The sequence below is a fragment of the Mustela erminea genome, chromosome 1 (assembly GCF_009829155.1).
Source record: "Mustela erminea isolate mMusErm1 chromosome 1, mMusErm1.Pri, whole genome shotgun sequence".
NCBI classification, from domain to species: domain Eukaryota; kingdom Metazoa; phylum Chordata; class Mammalia; order Carnivora; family Mustelidae; genus Mustela; species Mustela erminea.
In genome coordinates this window covers 68559734-68575558 of record NC_045614.1, presented here as the reverse complement: position 1 = coordinate 68575558, position 15825 = coordinate 68559734, and the positions used below count along the sequence as shown (strand labels likewise).

The window sequence follows — 15825 nt, the reverse complement described above, 5'->3', positions numbered from 1 at the left end:
TGAGGTTTTGTTTCTTTTGTAAATATCCAAATTGAAGAAAGGTATGAATATCCATATTCTTCTGAAATAATTCCTCAACCAATGAAGATTAACAACTTTCAAACAAGACATTACAACACTTTTGCAAATAAGGGCCTTTCCTGGGTAATGGAAAATCCTATCATGCCCTTTCATTTTAAATAAATAATAGCTCACATGATTTGAATTATCACTAACCATTAGGTCAGTCAAGCCCTCTAATATACTATAACACATTAATTCACATTCTTTAACTTTTTACCCCCTATATTTCTAACCTGTAACTATGAAAGACCCAGAGTTGGAGAATCAGTATTTTAGACACAGTTATGTGCTGGTGATATTTTCTCCCCAGTCGTCTCCTACCTTCTCTCATACAGTAAACAAACCATCCTGGAGTCAGACACAGCACCAAACACACTTAAAAGAAAACTACAGGTGTACTTTTAGATTTACACTGCTTAACAAATCCAAGCAGCATTTCATGTTACTTCTAAAGTAAGTTTATCTACTAGATAAAAACTAAAAATCCCAAGTCTCAAACTGAATAATAACTTCTAATAAAATCATCTTTCCACATAATTCTTTATGATTCACAATCAGGAATGAGGAATTATAGAACAAAGAGGTTAGACTAAAAACCTAACAATATAATATTTCTGAATGGCTGTTACAAATAAGTCAAATCCTTAAGGACTCCATTCAGAGTCATCTGTAATTCTCAAATATATTATCCAGTGTTGTTTTTATTAAGTGGACCATCCTGGGACTTTACATTTGTTTAAGTTCTTCCTCACAGGCCTGAAATCTCCATTTGCTGGGTCTGTGACTGGCATTTTGAAGAACAGGCAAAACAAAGAAGTATGAGTTGTTTCATCCAAGGTCAAGTAGTAGAATATTACTAACCTCCCAATATAACTTAAGCTTATGATCTTAGTTGTTGTCCTCGTCACATTCAAACTTTGAATTCTTATTGAGTGTATCAAAGAACATCTTTTGATGTTCTTTGAATATCTTAGGGTGAAAAATATCACGTTATAAAGCTGCAAAATATATAATAACTAGGTTTTTTATCTTAATGTTCGTGTCAGCATAAATTTACCATATTGAACTGTTTAATTCAATAAACATTTATTGACGTTTACTATTTATGAAACCCATTCAGGCTTTACCAGACATTTGAGTAAGACAAAAGCTTTGACCCCAATGGGCTGACAAAACAAGTAACTACACTACAAAACATGGTATAAGTGCCATAAAGAAAGCTTAGGAAAATACTATAGGCCTTCAGAGAAGGGAGATCACAATCTGTTTTGGGTCAAAGAAAACCATGTGAATCAAGACAAGGGAAATAAGATGAGCAAAGAACATGTTTGGGAAACAATGAAAGATTGGCCAGAGCCCAGGGCACAGAGAGGAAATAAAACTCCAAAGGCAGATAAGAGCCAAGCTGCCTACAAAGGGCTTTAAGTCAGGCTGAGCACCTGTAATAAAGCCACTGTGTGTAGCTGCTACAAACAAGACTGTGCCTCTTAGGGAGAAAAAAGTAACTGATGAAATAAGCTATGCTGAAAGCATAGCAACTTTGGGTTCCTATGTTATTTATGTTATTTTAAATGAGTTATTAAAGTCTGCTATAGGGGTACCTGGGTGGCTCAGTTGGTTAAGCATTTACCTTTGGCTCAGGTCATAATCTCAAGGTCCTGGGATGGAGCCCCACACTGGGCTCCCTGCTCAGTGGGGAACCTGCTTCTCTGGCTCCAGCTCCCCCTACTTGCGCTCTAGCACACTCTCTCTCTCTCAGAGAAATAAAATCTTGAAAAATAAATAAATAAATAAAGCCTGTTATAAACCAGAAAAGGGAATATGTAGGGTCAGAACAAGGTGATTTCCAGGAGACACTGGAAATGGAAAGCTGATGTACTTAGAATCTACTGGACTTGGTAGATTTGGTATTCAGGGCCATGAAGATGGAGGTGGGCAGTGAAAAATCAGGCCACAGTTCTGAACCCAGATAACCAGAAGAATATAAGCACCCTAATGAAAATAGCTAAGGGCAAAAACTGGACTCTTTGTATTTTTTAGTTCAGGGGAAGAAAGGTGAAAATGACATCCAAGTCTGCACGTTTTACATTTGAGGAATAAAGTGCAAACATCTGGCACACAATTAGAAACATCACCGGATTTCTGAAAAGGGCTCCATCATGAGAATAAGATTTTAGTTCTCTCCACAGAAAAGATGCTTCAAAGAGTAGAAGTGAAGAAGACAAAATATGAAAACACAGATGAAAGAAGAAGTAGAATCTTAGAGAATTGTGACATTTAAAGAATGAAAAAATAAGAGAACCTAATAAAAGTGACTATTGATCTGAGGCTAAGGCATGAAGCAAAATGTCTTAAGAGCTATAATGTCTGGTAAGAATTTCAATAAGGAGAAGCTAACTTTACAGTGTCAAATACTGAGAAAGACCCAAGGAAGATAAGTACCCAGAAAAAAAAAGTATCATTGAGAACTGCAGTGATTCTTAAGAAGTCGGGAAGCAAGGATTTGGGAAGGAGAGATGGCAAAAGAGAGGAGTCATTGATCTTAGCGGTCTTTAAAAAATGGCAAAATCCAGGGGCGCCTGGGTGGCTCAGTGGGTTAAAGCCTCTGCCTTCGACTCAGGTCCTGATTGGAACCAAGCCCCACGTCGGGCTCTCTGCTCAGCAGAAAGCCTGTTTCCTCCTCTCTCTCTCTCTCTCTCTGCCTACCTCTCTGCCTACTTGTGATCTCTGTCACATAAATAAATAAAATCTTTAAAAAAAATGGCAAAATCCACTATATTATCTCCAAGGCAAAGGACTATAGTCAAATTCTAATGTAAATCCAGTAGGTGGCTGGTAAACCCACTGGAGAAGGGGAGAAAAAAAGTCCTTTACTTGTAGAATTTTATGATATCAATATAAATATAATATAGTATCTATAACAAATACTACCACCATGGCTAGTTTCAAGCTGCTAAAGTTGGCAAAATTCTTGAAAGTTTAGCAATGGTTGCTAGTACAAGCCAACTCCAACACACCAATGGGAACCACCTAATTTACTGTCTGCTCTGCAGCTGAGCAATTCTGTCACAGCTTTCCTCTAAACTCAACAGATCATTCAACTTAATCCTTCTTTGGGACAACCTTGCAGCAATTCACAGAAGTCTTCCCTACTCTTGTCACATTTAGCTTTCTCAACTGTCTTGCAACGAAAAGGGTTAGATGTTGAAAGCCAAACGGCTTCCAGGCATGCCTGTCTTCACTGAGAAAAATCACAAAGAAAAAAACAAGATTCATATGTGCCAAAAAGCCTTCCCCAGAGGTTTTATAATTGTTTCCTTTGTTAATGTCAATTCCCCATCTAAACCTGAAGTGTCTTAAAGATCAAGAACTTGATACAAGACCTATTTTCTCACAACCTCTAATGGCTCTTGGCAAAGTTCCAGTTGATTAACCAAATTTAAAAAAAAAATAAGCTCTGTATCAATGCAAGGATTAAGTAACAAAGTGTTAAAAGAGTAAGCAAAAGAGACAAGAACCAAACATCCCTCATGAGTCCCAGTTCTACCAAGAAGGACCAGTGATATGGCAGAGGATATTAAATTAAATCTAGACATCTGGGGAGCTCCAATTCAGCTCTGCCACTCACTAGTGGGCTCCTGGTAGCCCTTTCAGTTGCCATTGCAAATGAAAAATGGACAGAAATACTCTGCACACAGTGTTGATCTTAGGTTTAATATAAACACATTTAGGCAACACCTTGCAGGACAGGTACTTTGCTCGTCTTCTTGATACAGTTCAGAAGACTATACTAGTATGCACACTGGATATTGCTTAAGTACACTGCCAAGAGTACCAAGGATGCCCACCTCTGTCATGGGACTATGGCTGCTCAGCTGCTAAAGATATTTTATAGTCTGTCCTCAATGACCTGGGGACATCACCCCATCCACAAATTCCTTTCTCAGTCATGCCCTGGACTCCCAGGCCCTACAAAAATATGGTGACCAAAAAGACCACCTAAAAGCAGTTTCAGAAAGATAAAAAAGTGTTATGACAAACTAGGTGGGAACAAGGTACCAGTTATGTTCCTACTTGTGTCCACATGAGGACATTCCCCATCTTACCTCAACAAGGAAGTTTATCAACAAACCAAAACAATGGACCCATTCATAATGAAAACAAACTTCAAAGGAAGATCCTAGTTTCTAGTATTTCGAAACTATCATCTCACCCCTTCTCCCTATCTTTCCAAATGCAACTGTCTTCATAGTACTCCATATTACCTTTATCATTTAGGTTATGTTTCATATGCAAGTTTCTCCAGACATCTTAAGTAGAATTATCCAAATATTAAACATATATACAGAAACATAAAAGTTTACTTTCCAAAGGAAATGACCAGCCTTGAGAAACATGGCAATAATATTCATAACTGAATTTTTCCACTAATTGTTACCTGTCTACTGACAAGGGCACGAAGTTTCTAGCTACAGGTGGAAGAGAATAATTTAAATTTAGTATGTCTGTGTATCAAAAAGTTTCACGTTGGACATCTGTCCTCCAAATTCCATAAAGTTTTCTACATATACATGTGTTCTGAGGCGCAAACACACCCACTTCTCCGGTAACACCACAACACTTAGAAACAAAGGAAGATCGCTGAAAGATTATTAATGCTGAACCTGCTGTCCACATAGTGTTAACATTCATTCTACTAAGTTTCTATAAATTAAACGCTTTCTGAAACCCAAAGTTGTATACCCATGCCCTCAAACCTCTTTTCCTCTCGCTACACTTCTCCTTTCCCCGACACCCCCCAATCTCCTGCACTTTCCAGGACGATTTTGGGTTCTCCATCTCCTGCAGCCCCAGGGAAGCGCCACCCCTTCCCCCAGGCTCGGGAGGTTCTGCCCAGGCGGCGCATTCGTTCTCGTTCCGGGCTGGACGGAGAACAGGGCGCACCTGCAGCCAGAAGCCGCGCTCCGAAATGCACGAATGACTGAGCCGTTTCCCCCGGCTCGAGGCAGGTGTGAGGACGGCCGGTCACCGCCTGCCAGCTGTCCTGGGGCACGCGGGTCCGAGGAGTCCCCAGATGACGAGCCGGGGGAGGGTGCCGGGCCACCCTTGCCGCGGAGCCGCGGAGACGCTTACACAACATCACCGCGGCCCCTCCGCGCGGAGGTCCTGCGGCGCGGCCGGGTAGGATTCACACCCTTCCCACGCCCGGCAGGGACAGAGCCAGGCCGGGGCGTCCTCGGGGCGCAGCGCGGTCTCACGCCGGGCCGGACAACAGAGAGGGCAGGCCGGGGTACGAGTCCTCGGCTACGCCGCCCGGCCCGACCTGGGCCCCTGTGGAAGGAGCGATCCTGAACCCCACGAAGTCGTGGCCGCACTCACCTCTCGCAGGTGTCCGCCGAGTCCACTTCCTCCTCCTCCGCCGCCATGGCCGCCGTCACCGCGCGAGCGCCGTACCGCGCCTCCAAGCCGGCTGACAGGCCGACTGGGACAGCGAGCGCCTCCGCCGCCCTTAAGGCCACCGCCGCCCTTAAGGCCACCGCCGCCCGCGCATGCGTTGCCCTCCCACTTGCACGACAGGGCCGCGCGGCCGCGCGCGCGCGTGCCCAGCACTCTCCACCCACATTCACCAGCTGCGCGTGCGCCCTAATATCTGGCGCGATCCCGTGTGGGCGCTGGGTGGGGCTGTCAACCCTGGAACCGGTAAGATTCACCTGGAAATGTTAGGTAGCAAGTGGCTTCAGTAATACCCGTGTTAATGCATCAAACGCTAATATTAACTGTCAGTGCTGGACACGAGGCAGGCATTCTGGAAGTACCCTGGGACCTTCGCTGGAGGAGTTAAGATAGTATCCGATAGACGCTGCATTGGCGAACGGGACTGCAGCAGTGGAGAGAACTCTGGCCTTCCGCCAGCCAGTCCCTCCAGGTGGGTAGCCTAGGGGAAAAGGTGGCTCAAGACTCTAAAGTCAATATTCAGTGATGTGCTGGGGTTATAATAGTGGCCAGAACCAGCAACTGCCGTTAGCCTCACGAGGTATATATATTGGAGGGATGTAAAGTCAGTGTTTAGGTTAACTTAGGTTAACTTCTTGAGAGGGATTTACTAACATAAATGTCAACATTCTTGACCCGTTTTCAAGTCTTTTAGCCATCAGATACTGCCTGGTTTTGTAATTATACCTCTCCCTACAACAGGGGCCAAAGGCAGGCTACCCCCAGAAGTGCTACTTTAGCATATTGACTATTTTAAATAAAAGTTATTTAAGAGACGCTATGTAGAAAGGACACTCAGACCCTCCTCTGTCCCCTGAAAACAGGAAATAAATCTCCATGTGGTAGGTACCCTCTGTGCACCAGGATGTACATAAAGAGACAGCCTTATCACCAGAGATGGGAAATTTAGAGCCAAGAAGGCTTTATAAACAACCCTATCTACTGTTTACTAATTTACGACCCCAGCCCAAATTCGGCTTAGAATTCCTTACTAATTGAAGCTTTCGAAGCTAAGTTTTCTGTATCCTGTCAATTCTTCACAGATATATTGTCACTTTGTCTGAAAAGCATAAAAACTGCCTGCCTTGGTCATTTCTTTAGGTCTCAGTTTCATTACTAGGCCTCTGTGTACATGTAGTAAACCACTGGATTTTTTTCTCCTGTTAATCTGTCTCATATAAATTTAAGTCTAGTTGGAAGACCTTGAAGGTAGAGAAGAATTTTTCCCTTCCCTTCAGTATTATTCATCCATTCTTATCTACTATGTCCACTATGAGTCCACTATGTTTTAGTAGCTGAAAAACAATGTACTAAAAAGGTCTGAGACCAGATCTCTCAAAGTTCCAGGACAACCTGGTGCTATTTCTAAATCTCCTAAATCTTCTAAATAGTGACCTACCATCCAATTACCTTGAATGAGAGTGCTTATTTTGGAAGGTCATCAGGACTTACTTTGACTCTCCAGTCGGATAGTCAGGTTGTGACACTTTTAAGGCAAGTACATGGTCTGCTCTGCAGGCCCGGGCTGTGGAGTCCAAAAAACTAAATGCAGCCGTTATATCATCAAAGCTAAGTGTACCAGATTGATGATTGGTGCCCTGCTGGTTCCAAGGTCGGCTTTAATCCCAAGAAGGATTTTTTCTAGGGAAAGTGTCATCGTAGGGATCTGGGCCTTTATCTGAAGTCTGCGAATCAGAATGAGGCTGAAACATGGAGGGTTTTCTAGGGCTTCAATGGCCTGACTGACCTATAAATGGTTATAAAGTGCTGTAACTAAACAAAGTGAGAAAGTAAGTATAGTAGGGAGATAATAAGACATGGGATGGGGCACCTGGGTGGCCCAGTTGGTTAAACATCCAACTCTTGATGTTGGCTCATGTCATGATCTCAAGGCATGAGACCAAGCCCTATGTTGGGCTCTATTCTCAGTGTGGGATTTGCCTGAGATTCTCTCTCTTCCTTTCACTCCGCCCTTCTCCCCACCCTACCTGCCCACTCTGTGTGCAGGACCTCTCTCTTTCTTGCTCAATCTCTAAAATAAATAAATAAATAAAATGAAGAAGAAGGAGAAGGAGAAGGAAGGGGAAGGAGAGGGGGAGGAAAAGGGATAGTAAGGAAAAATGGTACTTGGATCAAGGGAAGGGCCCAGACACCAACTGTATGACCTTGGGGGGAAAAATCACATGATGAGGGCTTCTCAGAGTCTAATCTGCATGCGGACTTCTTGGGGATATTGTTAAGTTGCAGATTCCAATTCTGTGGGTCTGGTATGGGACCTAATTATTAATTAATAGAGACTCTCTATTTCTAATCAGCCCCAGTGATGCCTGTGGTCTTACACATCACCCCCCCCTTTTAAAAAAAGATTTTATTTATTTTTTGACAGAGAGAGACATAGTGAGAGAGGGAACACAAGCAGGAGGCGTGGAAGAGGGAGAACAGGCTTCCCACAGAGCAGGGAGCCTGATGTGGGGCTCAATCCCAGGACCCAAGGATCATGACTGAGCCACCCAGGCATCCCTGCACACCACCCTTTAAATAACAAAGCTCTAGCACAACCGCTGGAACTTTATGCAATGATGAAAATTATCTAAATCCCACTGTTCAGTAAATTAGCCATGAGTCATATGTAGCTATAGAGCATTTGAAATGGGTCTAGTGTGACTGAATTTTTTAATCCTAATTAACTTATTTTAATTAACTTGAATTTTAAAATCAACATGTGGGGGCACCTGGGTGGCTCCGTGGGTTAAAGCCGCTGCCTTCAGCTCAGGTCATGATCCCAGGGTCCTGGGATCGAGCCCCGCATCAGGCTCTCTGCTTAGGAGGGAGCCTGCTTCCTCCTCTCTCTCTCTGCCTCCCTCTCTACCTAGTTGTGATCTCTGTCTGTCAATTAAATATATAAAATCTTAAAAAAATAAAAAAATAAAAATCCACATGTGGTTAATGGTTACCATGTTGGACAAGAAGGTTTCGATCATCTACTCCTCAGCTATGAAAATGAAAATTTGAAACTGGATTCCTTCTGGTGTTCTGTGGTTCCAAGTTGTTTTCAAGATTGTATGGAAGGAAGGGTTTGATGAGAGGGCTGATGTTATGATGTTAAAATTTGGAGTAAAGGCCTGGGAATTAAGAGCTCTACCACAGTAGGGTGGGGAAAGAGGGGTATTGTCCCTTAAGGGCTGGATTCTAGAACTCCTGGTAGAATTGCTCTCCAGAGACACAAGACTCTGACTAGTCAATGAATATCAGTTGAACTCTTGAGAAGCAGATAAAAGGCCTCCTTTGGCAAGATTCGAATGCTAGGCCATAAAGGAAAGAAGTGAGTAATACTACCACATCAAAATATAAAACCTCTGTGTGAAAAAAGACACAATAGAACAAAATGCAAAAATTTGAAACAGACCTAGATTTCATAATTTCAATATATAAAGAAAAATTAAATAATAAAAAAGTAGAAAATAGAGTTTAAAAATCCTCCTCAGAAGAGAAAACTCTCAAGCCATAAATAGGCACAAGATGCTTATACTCACCTGTGATCAAGGAAATGGAAATTCAAACCATGATGACATAAATGAAAAGAGTTCATGATACTAGGTATTGGCAAGAACCTGGAACGATGGGGAATACATCTACCCAGTACACGGGAGTGCAAGTTGATACAGCCATTTGGAAAATGATTTGGAAGTTACCTATCTGAAAATGTAAAATTAACTCTCTGACCCAGCAACTTAATTTCTGGGAATCAATCCTTTCTCATGTGCACATAAAGATATATAAAATGATGTTTCCTTCATTTACTCTAATAGAAGGAAAGAAAAGAAATAAAATTAGTAAGAATGCCCCTGATTAAATAAATTCTGGTACCCCCATAATATGAAATACCATGACAGCACTAATTTGGAAAGCTCTCCAGAGCATATTGATATGTAGAAAAAGCAAATCATGGAATATGAGTCAAAAGTTGGTACTTTGAGATTAATACAATTGATAAACTCCTAGCTAATTAATGAAGAAAAAAAAAAGCATGAATGAAGACTATCAGGTTTGGAAAAGAGGATGTAATCACAGATCTTACCAACATTAGGATGATAATGAGGCAATATTACAAATAGCTTTATGCCAATGAATTTGAAAACATAGATAAAGTAGGCAAGATATTTAGAGAACATAACTTGCCAAAAAGTAAGAAACTGGGGGATGCCTGGGTGGCTCAGTTGGTAAAGCGGCTGCCTTCAGCTCAGGTCGTGATCCCAGCCTCCTGGGATCGAGTCCCACATCGGGCTCCTTGCTCAGCAGGGAGCCTGCTTCTCTCTTAGTCTCTTCCTGCCACTCTGTCTGCATGTGCTCGCTCACTCGCTCTCTGACAAATAAATAAATAAAATCTTAAAAAAAAAAAATAAGAAACTTGAACATCTCAATATTTACTTTTTAAAACTTGACCTTTTTAAAAACTTAATTTGTAAAGACTTCCTACAAAGAAGTTTTTCAAATAATTGAATAATCGCCCCCATGGTAGAGTAAGATAGTCATAAATTCTTTACTGCTTCTCACATTGAAAATTGGAGTCTTGTTTTCTCTCCCCTTCAGTCTGAGCTGTGATTTGTTTTGACTACTAAAATGTGGCAGAAATGATTCTGTAATTTCCAAGACTGGAACTTAAGGGATCCATAGCTTCAATATTTACCAATTCTTATAATTCCTATTGAAAGTCTGATATCCCAAGCTCTGCTGGCCATGTGGAGAGCACCAGACTTCTGAGATTTCCAGCCCACTCTCCACTGAATACAGCTGAATGAATGACACAAACTGACACCATGTGGATTAAAGCATGTATCCAGATGAGCTTAAATTCCTGACCCAGAGGATGGTGAAAACAAAATGGTGATTGTTTTAAGCCACCATATTTTGAAATTTTCATTTCCCTGATGACTAGTGATGCTGAAATCTTTTCACATGCTTATTTGCCATTTACAAATGGCAATGGCAATGAAATGCTTTCAGTGAGCTTTTCAATGAAATGTCTGTTCATGTCTCTTGCACATTTTCTAACTACTGAGTTTTAAGAACTTTTCATGTTCTCTAGATACTAGTTTTTTGTCAGTTTATGGTCTGAAAATATTTTCTCCCATAGTCAGCTTATATTCTCATCCTCTTCACAGGGACTTTTGCAGAACAAAGTTTTTATTTTTTTATTTTTAAAGATTTTTTTATTTCTTCATGAAACAGAGAGAGAGAGAGATCACAAGCAGGCAGAGAGGCAGGCAGAGAGAGAGGGGGAAGCAGACTCCCCGCCATGCAGAGAGCATGATGTGGGGCTCGATTCCAGGACCCCGAGATCACGACCTGAGCCGAAGGCAGAGGATTAACCCACTGAGCCACCCAGGCGCCCCCTTCAGAACAAAGTTTTCAATCTAATGAAATCCAATGTATTGATTTTTCAATGGGCTTATGCTTTGATGTTGTCTAAGAACTCTTGGCCTAACCTGAGGTCCCGAAGATTTTCTCCTTTGTCCTTTTCTAAAAGTTGTATGGTTTTCATGTTCCATTAAGTCCATGATTCATTTTGAGTTAATGTTTGCATAAAGTAAGAGATTTCAGTCAGGGTGTTATTTGTTTATGGCCTATGGCTATCTAATTTCTCCAGCACCATTTGTTGAAATTACAAATAGTTTTGATACATTGTTCAGTAGCCTTTTGTGCTCTTACAAAGGAAGGATGATGTGTGAACTATGGTAGATATTTATGGGGTAAGGAGATTTGGGCGGGGGCGGGGGGGGGGGGGGGCAGACATGAAGTTGTGCTCAAATCTTCCTTTAGGGAAGGGCTTATTCCCTTAACTACTGTGAGATTTTCAATGGAACAGCCTTTGGCCCCTTCAGGGAACACCTCACCTACAAAGATCCATCTCACCAACGTCATGCCCTTTGGAGGAAAACTCACACCTAATAATGGCTGAAGGTTGGAATACAAAGGACCAAACATTTCCACCCAAAACGGGAGAATTCAGATGAGCCTTTATCACAGCTCAGCTTCTTCTCAGTCTCACCTTCACCCTCCTTCCCGTCAGTGTTGATCACAAGGGCATTCCCTGAACATTAAGCTCTCAGAGATTGCTTCCTACAGAGGCCAAACTGTGATACTTGTTTTCATTTGTATTTAATAAGCATGGCCTTTGGTTTAGGTGTTGACAAGTGAAAAGGTTATAACTTGGTGGTTTTTATACTATGATTATAGGACCAGTCATGACAGGAAAACTTGCGTCAGAAAGTCTACTCTCAACACGCACCATTGCAAATGAGGAATGGAAGCTGAAGGTAGGCAGAGGACAAATGTGAGTGGTAAGATTTGCACAGGCATGCATAAAGAAGAAAGAAAGATCACAAGTGAAATAGAGTGAGAACTGCAAGATGCTGTCCCCTCTTTTACCATGGCTCATAGTGATGCCAACACTGGGAAAGTAGATGGTAAATATCCAGAAGTACAGCAGGGCCAAATCTCCCATCAACATTTGAAGGTGGGAGGCAGAGAAGCGAGGGGAGAGGGGCTACCATTCAGTTTCCAGTCATGTCCCCTGCCCCAGAAAATTTGAAGTCATGCTGATTTGGGAAGAGAATTTTAACAGTGTTCTTTTCCTTTACCTTCCATATCATTTGTTTATAATAGAAGAACCCTCAATTTTTATTTTCAGTAGCATCAGTGTTTCTTATTTATTTATTTATTTATTTATTTGACAGAGAGAGAGAGAGAGAGAGAGATCACAAGTAGGCAGAAAGGCAGGCAGACTGAGAACTGGAGAAGCAGGCTCCCTGCTGAGCACAGAGCCTGAGGCGGGCCTCAATCCCAGGACCCTGAGATCATAACCTGAGCTGAAGGCAGAGGCTTAACCCACTGAGCCACCCAGGTGCCCCAGCATCAGTGTTTCTTAAAACACTGATGGAAAATTTTTTTCTTACCATATTTCAGATATTTTAACCTTTATTTTCCTTCTGGTTGTTTCTTATCAGCACATGCTGAAATAATAGGTATCCTCAGAAATCAGGAAAATATCCTCCAAAATGTTGACATTGAAAAGGTCAGTTGCCTTTCTGTGTTTGAACCTACAAGAGCAAAAACCCTTCTATGTAGTCATTATTTATGCCCCTGAACATTTTTTAGCAGGGGCAGGTTTACACAGTAACAGAAAGTGTTCATACCCATAATTCCCTCTGACATTAACGTTGGCTCTTGAATCGCTCCCTCACCACTTTGAAAATGCATCCTTCGGTTTAATACAGCTTATTGAATATCCATTCCATTTAGTCGGCACTCACAGCAGAAAACAAACAGCAACTGGTATCTGGGCTCTATTACATTTTCTGACAAGTGGGAAATATCTGTTTGGGATGCAATAAATACTTGGTTCTAAGTAATTCAGCAAATTGGCTTATTTAGCTTGAGCTCTGCAGGGAGGCACTGAGGGAACGATTCTTACCCATCATTGATTCCACATTGAAATATGTTGATTGTCCATGCCCGCAGCTGGAAGAATTTTGTGGTGGTATGAGTGAATAAGCAGTTAGTGAAAATGCTGTCCTAAGTCACTGTAAAACTAGCAGTAATCTTATTGCTTTCCTACCTTAGAGCCAGCTTTTATCACGAGAGTCAATGGTTAAATATTCAGGAATTTTTGAGCTGGATATGAAACCTTGGAACTTTGAAATTGGGAAATATTTGTACCACAGAAATTAGCAGTTGAAATATGGGGTTTTTTTGTTGTTGTTGTTTTGTTTTTAAAGCTCTCAGCACACAATTGCCTACTCTACCTTAATGTAGGAAAGTTACAAAGGAGATGGCACGATGATTTCTCTCATGTGGAATTTAAGAAACAAAACAGATAAACATAGGGAAAGGAAGGGGAGAAAAAAATAAGACGAAATCAGAGAGGGAGACAAGCTGTTGTAGGAGTGGGTTAGCATAAGTACAGCCATCTTAGCTTGGGCAGCCATCTCGGGCCCAAGGGCTGAACTTTCCCCTACTTCACTTTAGCTCCAGGGACGCCCACCCTGCTTCAGTAACAGGAATACCTAACCCTGTAAACACTTCCAGGAAAAACCGCTATACCTAACCCTGTAAACACTTCCAAGAAAGTACCTAACCCTGTAACCAGCCTGGCAACAGCTAATCAGCCTACTGCAGAAAAGTCTGAAACTTCTCCTCTTCCCCCAGTCCCAAGCCTCTTCTAATGACCCATAAAAACCCCTGCCTTAACTAGCCTCAGGGTCCAAGTCCCTACTCTGCTGTGTGGGGTATACGTGGGCCCAAGCTTAAGCTTGTCAAATAAACCTCACTGTGTGACTTGCATTATCGAGAGTGTTCTCTGCCTAATTGAGGGGTGGTCGACTCCATACCCAAACAGCTGTAAGAGACTCTTAACTCTAGGAAATAAACTGAGGGTTGCTGGAGGGGAGGTGAGTGGGGGATGGGGTAACTGGGTAATACATTAAGGAGGGCAAGTGATGGAATGAACACTGGATGTTGTATGCAACTGATGAATCATTAAACTCTACCTTCAAAACTAATAATATGCTTTGTGTTAATTAATCGACTTTAACTTTTAAAAAAGAAGATAGCAAGCAAAGAAGTGAAGGTTTCACAAGAAAATGAATAAACTCAAGTCAACTGAAAATACACAAAGAAACAGATGACAAGGATATAACAATTTTCTGTAATGGTACACAGGTATGCATGAACATATTTAAGCACTTCAAAGATAGAGATCTGATTATAAGATCAAGCAAGTGTGGTAAGGATTCATGAAAGTGAGTCTCAAGTAAGGCTTATTTTCTTTTCAGTTGAGGTATATACAGCATGGATCATAATAATTACCACAAAGTGAACTCCTCCACATTAGCACAATCCAGATGATTAAGGAAATTTTGCAGGAGAAAAAGGGACACTAGAAGAAAGCAATGGAGCAGGCAATGCAGGTAGACATGCAAGAGAAGAAATCATGTGCAGCTCCATAACAGATAATTTGAGCTTGAAGAATATCAGTTGGACAACATAACCTGCTCGGGATTTTTATTTTGTTTTAATATTAAGATGCTGCAAATCAATGTATGAGAAGTTTTTTTTAGGTGTGCTGACGAATATGCAGTTAATAGCTAAATTTAGGGCTTTTCTTTGGGTAACTCTTCTCCTTTGAGATTTGATGATACTGCTTAGCTATCCTCCCCTCTGAGCATAGTCTCTGATTTGATGGACCCTTGACACTTAAGCAACGTGGGCTTGAAGTGGGTGGGGCCACTTACGTGTGGATTTTTTTTTTATAAATACAGTACAGTGCTGTAAACGTGTTTCCTCTTGTGATTTTCTTAATAACATTTTCTTTTCTCTAGTTTACTTTATTCTAGGAATGGAGTATATAATCCATATAACATACAAAACATATGTTAATTGACTTTATGTTATAGTAAGGCTGCTGGTCAACAATAGGTTATTTTTAGTTCAGTTGGGGGGGATGTGGGGTGCCTGGGTGGCTCAGTTGTTTAAGCATCTGCCTTTGGCTCAGGTCATGATCCCAGGGTCCTGGGATCAAGCCCCACGTTCGGCTCCCTGCCCGGTGGGGAGACTGCTTCTCCCTCTGCCTCTCCCACTGCTTATGTACTCTTTCTCTCTCTGTCAAATAAGTAAATAAAATCTTTTTAAAAAATTGGGAGAGTCAAAAGTTATACGTGAATTTCCACTGTGCAAGGGATTATTACCCCTAACCTCCACTTATTCAAAGGTCAACTAATTTCTTTACTTGCAGTAGGGGAAATGGGTTATTATTAAATATCTTTCAAGTTAAGTAGCATATGCAGTATGTACATTGCTCTCTGCTACTCTTGCATTAACTCCCCCGTCTCCTAAAACTAGACTTTTAAACCATCATTTTTGTACATGTGTGCATCTCTCTTTTTTTGGAGGGGGAGAGTTGTATATTAACAAAAGTGGTAATTTTAATGATAACGTAGTTTTACTGGATTGAATCTATCCTTTCTTACCGTAAAAATTTATTCTGCACAATAAAACCTTTCAAACAAAAATTACACTGTAGCACGAGATTACACTAAAATGATTTATACCAAAATAATTATACCCTCAGTAGTGAACTCATCCTATAAGCCTTGATTTTCTTACTTGGGTCCAGCAGAGCTTCTAGTTCTCCACATCTGAATCTGGTCACAGACCACTAGGGGAACATCAGAGTCCTTGTCAGTGGCTGCAGTTGGTTATACTTTTGTT

At 41.4% G+C, this 15825-nt stretch overlaps 1 protein-coding gene and 1 long non-coding RNA gene across 2 annotated transcripts in view; one reads left to right on the top strand and one right to left on the bottom strand.

The window, feature by feature from the left end:
- The window catches only part of ABHD5 (abhydrolase domain containing 5, lysophosphatidic acid acyltransferase), a 36001-nt gene extending 27423 nt beyond the window's left edge, over positions 1–8578 (bottom strand). Inside the window, exons 1-2 of the mRNA XM_032308160.1 lie at positions 8511–8578; positions 5443–5774 (exon numbers count right to left, since the gene is read on the bottom strand). Of these exons, the coding sequence (XP_032164051.1) occupies positions 5443–5774; positions 8511–8537 (359 nt within the window). The 5' untranslated portion in view covers positions 8538–8578. The remainder of the gene's footprint in view (positions 1–5442; positions 5775–8510) is intronic.
- A 40-nt stretch (positions 8579–8618) lies between these two features.
- LOC116570737 lies at positions 8619–14268 on the top strand. The gene is made up of 3 exons (XR_004277550.1): positions 8619–8878; positions 12564–12631; positions 14165–14268. It is a non-coding gene; the product is annotated as an uncharacterized LOC116570737 (long non-coding RNA).
- Positions 14269–15825: the final 1557 nt, after the last annotated feature.